The sequence below is a fragment of the Limulus polyphemus genome, unplaced genomic scaffold (genome assembly GCF_000517525.1).
Source record: "Limulus polyphemus unplaced genomic scaffold, Limulus_polyphemus-2.1.2 Scaffold4127, whole genome shotgun sequence".
Classification (NCBI taxonomy): Eukaryota; Metazoa; Arthropoda; class Merostomata; order Xiphosura; family Limulidae; genus Limulus; species Limulus polyphemus.
The window spans coordinates 58,350-69,967 of record NW_013669737.1 but is presented as its reverse complement, the minus strand read 5'-3'; the positions used below and the strand labels follow the sequence as shown (position 1 = coordinate 69,967).

Below are 11,618 nucleotides of genomic sequence, written 5' to 3'. Positions count from 1 at the left end.
CACTCTACAACGGCTTTTAAATAAAATTTTAATTGTATATTATACAACGTTGATTGTTGAATATTTTAATATATTTTAAATATTTATACAAGTTTAATTGAATTTTATTCAACTAAACAGTGATACAAATATGAACATCCCCCCTTTAATATAAAACACACTGTTTAACAATACTTGTACATAACATGGTGGTTTAAAAAGTAGTCTAATATTCCTTAGGATTAAATCTACAGGGAAAAATGTGTTTGGTTCAAACGAAATAAAAAGTATTTGTTTGAAGTTAAGCATAAAGCTACACAATTGGCTATCTGTGCTCTGCCCACCACGGGTATCGAAACCCGGTTTCTAGCGTTGTAAGTCCGCAGACATACCGCTGTGCTACTGGGGGGCAATAGAAATTTAAAAATGATTTGAGTGGATATTATTAAAACATGACACAAACAGGTTCTTAATCCCATATTTCTAAGTTTTGGCTCAGTGACTATCAAAGAAGATCACTTGGGATATAATCTGAATACATTAACTTAAAAACAGACTTATTTATTCCAGTTATCAATACAAACACTAGTACGGTAATCAAAGGTGCACGTTAAAGGTTGTAACACCATAGACAGTAAAAGTGGCACGTAAATGACGAATAAACATTATTAAATAAACTTATAAGTATCATTTCAAACTATCATACATTTATTTTGTGATAAGAGAACTGGTGTTTCTGCAACGCGCGTAATATAATGGTGAATGACTGAAGCAAACGAATAGTTAATTATTACGTAATCTAGAAAAATGTGCCATTTAATGCAATTATTCTAATAGCTTATTTATACAAGTTACATGATGAGGTTTCCAATCACGTGTTGAATCATTAACTTACTGTCAGAGTGAATGGGCTTCCTCTAGTTATTAGTCATTGTTAGGGAGAATTACATACAGTTTTGTATATACTAGTGTCAGACTTTTCTACGAAACCAGTTCGTTTATCTTATAGTATTGGCTTTAATGCATAGTATATGTGTACACACACACACACACACGCGCATATATATATATTTATACTTATAAAGCTTACTTTAAATTGATAAGTTAGTACATGGAATTTGAATTAAACTGGACGATTCTCGTGAGCTATTATTGGGATTATGGCCAAACATATTGATAATAGCAAGGGTACCCAACCAATGAGTCCATGTATTCTAATAATTATAAATCGTTGTGTTATCACATTGTATACTCCTCGGTATACAAGTATATTAAATTAGCTACGTTACACACTGCCCTCTGATGGCTCAATATATAACTAGGGAGATGTCATGATGTTAAGAAACACGTAGGTCCAAGAAGTCTTGATCGAAATGAATAAAAACCCTATGGACCGAGCGCTTTCGAAAAGCTGACCTTTCTTCTTCGGGGCAAACTGATTTTCCCCTGAAGAAGAAAGGTCAACCTTTCGAAAGCGCTCGGGTCACAGGGTTTTTACTCATTCGAATCTAAGGAGTTTGTGGATTGATCGTTACGTTTAGCATAGTACAGCTACCCCCTCTGTTGTGCATCTTTGCACTTGAAAACAAACATTATTTACTAAGTTTTAGTTCTGATCTATGCGTTTAGCCTGCTTTGATTTGAAATTATTGATAATTACGTGTTTTTCAAATAATCTAACCTGTAATGTTTCCTATGAAATAACTAATATTGACTCTTGGTACGTATACATTGCAACTAATACACCAGGGAAACGTGTGGTTATTACACGTTGAATGTACAGTGTATTTAAGCTATATCCGCATCATAGCTATCTAGCGCCATCTATACTTTTATTTAAAAAAGCTCCTTTATCATCATATACTGATATACGTTAATTAATATTATATTAACATACAAGAAAAACAACAATGCTGACCTTTCACCTAACAATGCGGAATAAATCAATGCTCCATTTATTTTATCACGCACCTTTCAGAGCAAGGCGATCCCACGATAGTCATGAGGCAAGGTATCAATCCTATTTAATTGTTATGTAAAATCTAATCTTAATGAAATTAGACAAGAGGAAAGGTAGCAAGTTAATGGCACCCACCGCCAACTCTTTGGTCATGCTTGTCTGACCAAATAGCGGGATTTAATTGTGGAGCATGTTATTTCGGCAACGGGTCGCGAAGCTATGAAATTAAGCCTGTTGAGCCTCAAGTTACTGTAGAGTTAAGTTTTTGGATTGCCATTGTTTGGATTGGTTCTGGTGTGTTGATAAACATGGTGTATTTGTGAGTGTGTGTGTGTGTGAATTTTGTGGTTATGTTTCTTTTGCCCACAATCAAATTTCTATTTTTTGAAATGGTGAATCCATATGGTTCTTCCACCCCCTCCCCAAGGGAAACATTTTGTGAGGTTGATTAAAATCTGTTGTTTAGAACCTTAGTCGGGGGGAGGAGGATAAAAATTAATTTCCATTGGAGAATTAAACGAAATATATTTTATTGTAACTTCCCCGTTTGTAAACTATTTTATTGTTTTAAAACAAAGCCCACTTAACAAAAAGGCATGTTGTAAATAATAATTAACAATTGTGTACTGTAAAAAACCCTCATAATTAATATCTATAGAAACATCCCACAACAATATATATATATATTCAGAACATAACGATACTTTAAAGAAACATTCAACCCCCAAATACCCGCTGGTACCCATTATACAACCAACTGGGGTAAAGTAATGTGTCTTACTCAAGGCCACAACCACATGGTGCGAGCAAGCCATGAGATTCAAAGCATTTCTAAGAACTTATGATTGAATACAAAGAATAATATGTACTAATCACACAAACAAGTTCAGTTTATTAAACCTTATATTGGCCACGTCTAAACAGTATGAATACACATAGTGATTTCTATACTTACTCTAACACTTCTTTTTCGTGAAAGTCCAAACTCGTCATCATCGGTCCCATGTGCATTCAGAGCAGCAAAGTTCAGGCTCCTGAAACAAAGAAAGTCGGGTAATTATGTCTTATCTCGAATGACATAACTATATATGGAAACTTACCATAATTGTCTTTTTTTGTATAATTGATTATAACATAGAATGTATCATTTTGGTGTTTCCATTAGTTTCTTTTCATAAAGTAATATACCCTACATACTCAAAACGTCTGTTAATTAGTTGTGTTCATAAAACCTAACTCTTCTAACTTTTATATTAATGTTTTAAACAACAAAACTGACACAACTGAAAGTACTCAGAATTTACTTTCCCAAATTGTGTTTTATCTCGTCAATAGATGGTGCTCTTACTAATATAACTTTTTTTGTTTTTTTTAAATATTCACCGATCTGCCTTTCACTGTGCTATCGACAGTAGCCCGACAAGATTAATTTTATAGGAAAAATAATATAAATTAAAAAATAGGGTATTACATTTGATAAATACTTCTGTTTTCTTTAAGCAGAAAACAAAAAACATTGGTGCCTTCTGGATAAAGGTCACTTTCTCTTACTATTTGTACAAGGGTAATATAAGGAGGGAGCTATTGACCGAAGTAGCCATTGCAAGTTGTGTTACGTGGATCAATAATCGTCATTTTAAAATGAAGAAATAAAGCAAAAGCAAAAAATAAAAATACTATGATAAATGCTGTTAACATACTTTCAAATCTTAACTCTTCTATGAAATATATAGATAGTAACAAACTTTCGTGCTCACATAGGAACAAAACTCAATGTAAAAATACTCAAATGATAAAAACTTATAGCTTTGTTATTCTTAGGTGAACTAATTTCCTCGCAAGTACTATATAAGTTCACTTCACTTAATAACGGGAGGATCCACCAGGAATTATTCAAAGTAATCGAAATTTGAAAAATGTGAGAAATTAGATGGCATATACGATTTTAAGTGGAGCAATCTTTTATTGAAGACAAAGCATAAAAAAACTAAACGGCGCGTACTTTCCAGACTTATACAACAGGTTCTAATAGATTTGTGGATGAATTATCAGCTTTCTTCTTTCAAGACCAATATCTGGAAAACTATCGACGTTGAAACCAAGCAGAACTTTGAAAGTACCAAAGACCCGTTCTGATTCAGGAAAATTGGTATTCTTTCTTTGTAATAGCGTCATAATGACTGGCCATTTTCGCACACCATTCATTAGCTGTAACATACTGACATCATCTACTCGGCCAGGGAAGGACTGCAACAAATCATTGACCCTTTCCCACACTAAGGTGTGAAATTGCTGGAACATCCTTCCTGACAGAGTAGATACTATTTGCTATCGAGAACTACAACAGACACAAAAAACAACTAGAACGAAACAATTTCAACCATTTTCTAGACCACGTGCTAAAACTGCATAGGAACAGACTAAATGATTTCTTAAAAAATCCTATATTACTCAAGATTGTGGAAAATATGATATGCCTGCATATCACATAATCTGTCACTGATACTCTCTTACTAAATTAGAAAACAAAAACGAAAGAGACTGCTCTTAAACAATTGAAGTGAAAAGCATCGTGTTAAATACGTAGTTGATACATTTGATTTGTCCCAACTCAGGTTGTGTATCCAGTAAATACATGACTTTTTGGTAGTTGAATATTATATCTGATTTAGGGTAATATTTATAAACCTCCTAGAAATGTTAAAAAAAACAGTAATAGAAATTTTAGTTTTCTTCCCAGTTTGTTCTAGATGTAATAATAATTATACCTGCCACAAGACATCGGCATTAGGTTTATAAAACTTTTTAACACTACATTCCCTATCCCGTCTTTTAGAGATTTTCAAGAATTAGAAGAATGTATAATAACAGTATTCCAACCACACTTTGTGACCCATATCTATTGTTGACGTTTCACTTCGATCAATCAAGAGCTTATCAGCTATTTATGTAAACAATTTGTTACAATGACAATTGTTATGGTGTGAACGCCTTTTCCAAGATGGCGAAGCACGATTACAACCAATCATGTCTGTCAAAAGCCACCAGCATTAGGCCTATTACATTTTTTAACATTGCATTCCCTATCCAATCCCGAAATGGTTTTTAAGAATTAGAAGAGAGTATAATAATATTATTCTAACCATACGATGATCGCCAAATCCATTGCCGACCTTGCTTATTATTGGTTGTAATCGACTAATCGTACTTCACCATCTTGGAAAAGGCGTTCACAATTCCCAAAATGCAATGTGTAGCATCCTCATGATCAAAACTAGGCTTACCAAACACATTATTTAGGCAACTAAGAAGCTTAAACAATAAAAAAAGTTTAACAGAAAGTTTAGCAAGCGTTATTTTTAAAGATGACCTTTTAATGAATTACTCCTTGTCAGGCTTACACACACACACACAGTACGATACAAAACAGGAAGAAATTCAAAGAAATAACACGACTACAGAATTGTGATTTTTTGTTACATTCTATACTGATATTAACTTTGAACTCTTGATGAAAAAGGTCAGCTTCATAGAATACTAAAAATATCTGTTCCTATATCAAGTAATATTAATGATGTTTACGTATTACTAACTCTACGAGTTACTGAACACGTGTCAGTCAACTGTACAAATATATTTTACAAACGTTCCGGTAATACCTACTGTAGAGTTCTATCTATATACATATCATCCAACATTAACGATAATACTGTCCGTTTTTTTCATTCTTTCTTGTAATTTTTAACGAACAAATAATGTTATCGACATTGAGTATTTTATTTAATTTAGTATATTTAATTGATAGCCCCCGGCGAGTCAGCGTTAAGTCTACGGACTTACACTGCTAAAATCCGGAGTTCGATTCCCTGTATTAGACATGAGCGCCGAGAGCTAACTGTGTAGCATTACGCTGAAACAACAACGGCTTACTTAAAAACAGTATTTAATGAAAACTTGTAAAAACTACATACAAGTTTTGTGGGTGGTGCTCTCCGGGTAAGCGTGTATCAAACAAGGTTGACACGACTCAAGGTAATACATATTTTTTTTAAAGGTTGCCATTACTTTTCCCATGGTGTATCAGAAAAATTACCTGACATTTAAAATCACGCATCATATTACAAGATTTGTTGTTTTAATGCACTTGTGGAAGATATAAAAACAAATGATTCTAACTATGCATATAAGAAAGAAAAATAAGTGACAACAGCAACAGTTATAACAGCAAATTTTAACCACGTACGGGGAGGACGCACAAGATATATAATTGCAACGCATCCTGTGATTGCTGATATCACGTGGAGGTACATGTGAGAGAGCGCGTGACGTTGAGCATGTGGCCGATTGTGTGGTCTGCCTACTGCCTAAAATAGTGTCAACATCCTACCAATACGACTTTGTTGACGGGTTTTCAGGGTGAAAATAGCTCAAAATTATTTTATTAGTATAACCATTCTTATATTATATTGCAACTGATCCACTGTATTTTCGAAACGCTACCTCATCTCATATTTATGCCAGCTGAACAATGGAAAAACATTATGTACACAAAAGTATTGTTACTTCTTACATGACAGGCCCAATGATTAGCGTACTATGCTGTAGATCCATGGTTCGCACACCGTTACTGCCACACAATAAAAGATCACGCTCCGCATTTTTTGAGCCGAGAGTGCTTTTTTTAGGGTGACGGTCAATTCCTATTATTCGATTAGAGAACCACCGAGTTGGCGGTAGGTGGCGTTGGCTAGCTGTATTATTTCTAGTTTGTTTGTTTGTAATTAAGCACAAAGCTACACAATGGGCTATCTGTGCTCTGCCCATCACGGGTATCGAAACCCGGATTCTAGCGTTATAAGTCCGCAGACATGCCGCTGTGCCACTGGGAGGCCATTTATTTCTAGTCTACCATTTTAAAATTACGGATAGCTAACGTAAATAGCCCTCGAATAGGTGTCCGTAAATCAGTAACAACAAAAAATATACACATGACAAAAAACATTTTATCCTTTAACCATTAATTGTTATTACGATATATTTTATCTGATTTTATATTTCATAATTTAAATTGTTCTACTTCATCATTCATTTTTACCAACTAGTTTAAAGAAGGTTATTTGTGGAGATGAACCTACAATTAATTCTACGATATTATTCTATCCTTACTATAAGTTTATTTTAGGCTAGTACCGGTTTATATAGGTTATTAACTTCAATTTAATCATTCTCAAATGCGTGGGTGGTAAGCCATGCAAATAAAATCAACTACGTAGCGAACTGTTTGTAAAATAACAAGCTTGTCTCTAATAATGACTATTAAGACATAAAAAAGTCAGCTCGTCGATATTATTAGGGCCCCAAAACAATTTTGTTTTCAATGGTCAAAAATAAGTGAAGTCACTGGTTTCTTAAGATACACTGATTATCTAAAGCCGTGTATTTGAATCCACAGTATTTCTCCTATTCACACGTTATATTAGGCTAATTGTTAGGGAAAAAATCGAAAATTTAAGATCTATTTCCATTAAAAGAGTTCAAGTAACAGTGTAAAGTTAAATGTTTTGTTTCATACACTAGCGTCATCTTCAAATAAAGATAAAACATAAAAAAAAATATATGTTTACGTGATATAAAGTTTCGTAATCATGTATCATGTCTCCAGTTCTGAGCACATGAGATAACCAATGTCCAACATTAGCGACCCAACATGGGCTGTACCAAGAGTTACTCGGACCTTATTCAAACAACATTGCACGTTCCGGCTGTCCCTGGAACTAGTTCTTCCATTGTTGATCGTATTTTCGTATTATTGCCCTTCCATTGTTGATTGTGTTTTCGTATTATTGCCCGGCATGCAATCTCCACTCTACCGAATTTCTGCGAAGATCGGTGAGGTCAATGCTAGAACTCACATCTTAACAAACTTCCCACGGATCCTCCACTGTCCGTTTCCTCTGCCATCTTTTCCGTGAAAGTTGTCAATGATTTCGAGATGCGACTGGAAGCTTGTGTACTTTCTTGGTCGGTAGTTTTTACAGCGTTTTTTTAATTTTCCGTGACTATCAAAACGCACTTGCGGTTCAAACTAAGGCTACTTCGCATCGGATGTCCCCTTCTCTAGTGACGTCTTGATTAGCATGTACAAATTATTTTTCAACTACGATTATTCTTGTGTATCAATTTGACTGAATGTTCAAACAGAATTGTAGTTAATACAAATGGTAATACTGAATGTTTAGTAACATTCTGTAAGGAGAGTAAACACAATCAAACAAAAGAAAAAACAGCAACAAGTGACATAAATTCAAAAGCTTGAGTGAATCGCAATTTTGTTGTTTTTTAAAGAAAAAAAAACTGAATTGACGAGTCACGATCCGTGAATCAATTTAGATAAATATCACCACTTCTGGTCACTACAATGTTATGTAATACTGTTCTAAGCATTTGATGAGATTACAGGTGTGAAAAAAGCTGCTGAATGTACTACTTTAATAAGTATTATAACGACATCGTGGCTATATATATATATATGTAGTATTGGTTGTTGTCATTGTTGGGTTGTTTAAGAACACAGTTACACAATGGGCTGTCTGCGCTTTGCCCGCAACAAGATCGTTGTTAGTCGCAAAACTTATCGCTGGCCCACCGGAAGACACAGTATCAATATATATATATATAAAAGCCAAGTGTCGATCACGCTCGATTTCTCCGAATTTCGTGAGTTACACGAGTCCAATTCCATATTTTCTCCTAAAGTATTTCCTCTTTTGATTGCCCGTTCCCATTTTGGTTTAATTCAACCGCTAACATAGATGTAAATAGCTCCTACATTTCGGCGCTTTTTCTGCTATATAAAAGCCTGTTAAGTCGGGAGTTCCCAGGTCCAGATTAGGTATGGCGTTATGTGTGTGACACGACATCATCCATATCATTATGACGTCAAGCTAGGTAGGATCTGAATAGGAAAGCCGGGAAGACTTCTGTGATCGCAGACACGGAAGTGCATTCGTACCCTATAAACGCCTGTGAAAAATAAGTAAAAAATTAGCACAAACCTATGCTTGGGAATTATTACGAAAAAGCCTTTGTTAAAACAGACTGAGTACACCCATTATCTGTAGGGCAGAGGACGACATATCCTCAGAAGAAGAACAGATGTGTATGCGATCACATCGTCATCGTATGTTATAATATTTTATCTAAAGGCACCAATATATAGCATGTTTGCTCAGTTATATATGTAATGGATTCAGAAGCAATATATAGCATGTTCTTTGGAAAGGAAGTTATATATTTCTTTTGTGTATTGCCAGTTTTATATGGAATAGTTTGGGTTTCCAGTGGTTTCCCGTCATTTTGGACGGGCTTTTACTCTATTTGAAAATAATTATGGAATAACACAGGTGATACACGAACAGGAACGACTAAAAATATGTAAATGCATGTAAATAGTAATTTATGATTAGTACAAAACATTACAGTGGCGAAAAAATTATTGCATCGCCCAATTTTTGTACACTTTTCTTGGTTCCTTTAATTTTGTACGAGATTGTGCATTGTGGAAGTGTCAGAACTATTGTAAACTGTCATGGAAATTGTGTGGTGTAAGATGACTCCTATTTCAGTCATCCACACACACACATGTATGCATCTTTATTAATAAACCAACCGTGACAAACATATTAAGCAGATGATTAAACAAATACTTGGCATATACGGAAATGTCCTCTGAGTAAGAAAACCTAACATTAAAGATAATGCTGCTAAAGTAATTGAAAAATGTGGTCATAGAGTCTGTTTCTTGTTTTTATATTTGGCTGTGCCCCTTGTGGATTTGATAACTGATTGACGTTGCTGTGGCATAGAGTGCACGAGGGACTGAATGTAGGCAGGGGTGAGTTCATGATGCCATATGCGGATTAGGGCTTCCTGCAGTTCCAAGATGCTTCTTGCACCCTGTTACCTTCCAGCAGTTTTCGATAGACAAATCTAAGACGTCTTTTCAATACATGAAGAGTGAAATTTCCTCTTATTTCACATCTACTGCATAGAGTGCAGGAATATTACCAACCATTTTTACTTGTGGCCTGGAACAGTGTCATCTTGGAATGGCACTGGTCTGCTCCACTGAGGTGATCACGAATTGTTAGTTTTAAATGGGACTTGAGGATCTCGATGTACTTGTCGGCATTAACAGTGACTTTCACAAAATGCAGGCATCCCACAACCTGGCCAGAGATTCATCCCCATATCAACTGACCCTGCAGATGCTTCACAGTTGCATTTAATCACGCTAGATGAAACTCTCCTCCACATCAACACTGTACAAAGTACTTCCCATGAGACCCGTACAAGTTGAACTTTGATTCAACTGAGAAGATCACTTTGTTCCACATTATTTCAGTCGAGTCAGTCTGCACTTTGACCAAGTTGAGGCGTTTCTTTCTTGACCATCTTGCTGAAAGACTGCCTGAACACAGGCGAGACTGGCCCGTGCAAGCGGTGCCAGTGACCCCTGAAGTTTCCTGCCATGTTCTTTTGAGATCTATGGACGACATTCGCGGTTCTGCAGGCTCATGCGTTTTAGAACAAGATCACCAGCTGCTGTGGAAGTTTTCTTCCGATCCTTCTCATTCCACCACTCCATACAGCCAGTCTATCTATATTTCTGCAAACACCAGCTTACAGTAAACTGATTAAATTTAATTCTTCTACCAATCTGCTTTGTCGAAAGTTCCTCTTTGCTCAAAGAAAAATGACTGCTTTTTTCCCCCCTGGAGTTAACTTGCAACCCTAGGCCATGGTAGCATCACACGCTCATTGTAGCAGATAGGCTTCTAAACGCACTCATAGTAAGAACCTATATTTATAGGCAATAAAAAAGGCCGATAGAACACCCAGACAGCTTGTAAAGCTGCTGATGTAATAATTAAACAGTACTGCAACATACATGAAACATAATTACACCTACATGCATTGGGGCTTCAAAACAGACAATGATTCCAAAGAAAGGTGTGAAAAAAATGGGTAATGCAATAAATTTTTCCATCACCGTATTACAGAAAACGCAAAAGAATAGCAAATAAGGTGTAGAATACAATAGAATTTTGTTATTTTGTATGTGCTTTAAAAACAGCACTACACCTTGTTTTATACTACAAGTTTATCAGTATAAGGTTGCTCAATATTGTTCCTGTGTTACTCCCCATAAATGAACCAAGAAACCTGTTTCCAGTTTGACCTTCTTAGTTGTTATGCAAGCTCATCCAAAGTTTTGGGATCCCTAACAGTTAAGATATTTAATAATAAACCAATCCTGGTTTAAGTCCACTGATAAATATACTTACCTTTATATGCGAGTTGTCTTATACGTAAAGGTTCATTACATGCTCATCAAGAAACATGCGCGTGTAATTAACCAATAACTAGAAGAAAATTTAAAATGTTCGCACTGGCAAACAGGAACTGCATATAAAGGAAAGTTTACAGATCAATAGACCTAAATCTGAATCGAATGAACAAGACAGTGCAGTTACTCTATTATTAGGCCCATACAGATTTTATAATATTCATATTGAGACTTTGTGTAGGCCCGGCATGGTTAGGGCGCTCGACTCGCAAGCTGCGGGTCGCGGGTTCGAATCCCCGTCACACCAAACATGTTCGCCCTTTCAGCTGT

General features: G+C 35.5%; 1 protein-coding gene across 1 annotated transcript in view; it reads right to left on the bottom strand.

Annotated features, from left to right (window-relative positions):
- Window positions 1–11,618, bottom strand: part of LOC106470632 (transcription factor cwo-like) — a 31,814-nt gene that overhangs the window by 17,425 nt on the left and 2,771 nt on the right. Inside the window, exon 2 of the mRNA XM_022399260.1 lies at window positions 2,895–2,973. Coding sequence (XP_022254968.1) covers window positions 2,895–2,973 — 79 coding nt within the window. The remainder of the gene's footprint in view (window positions 1–2,894; window positions 2,974–11,618) is intronic.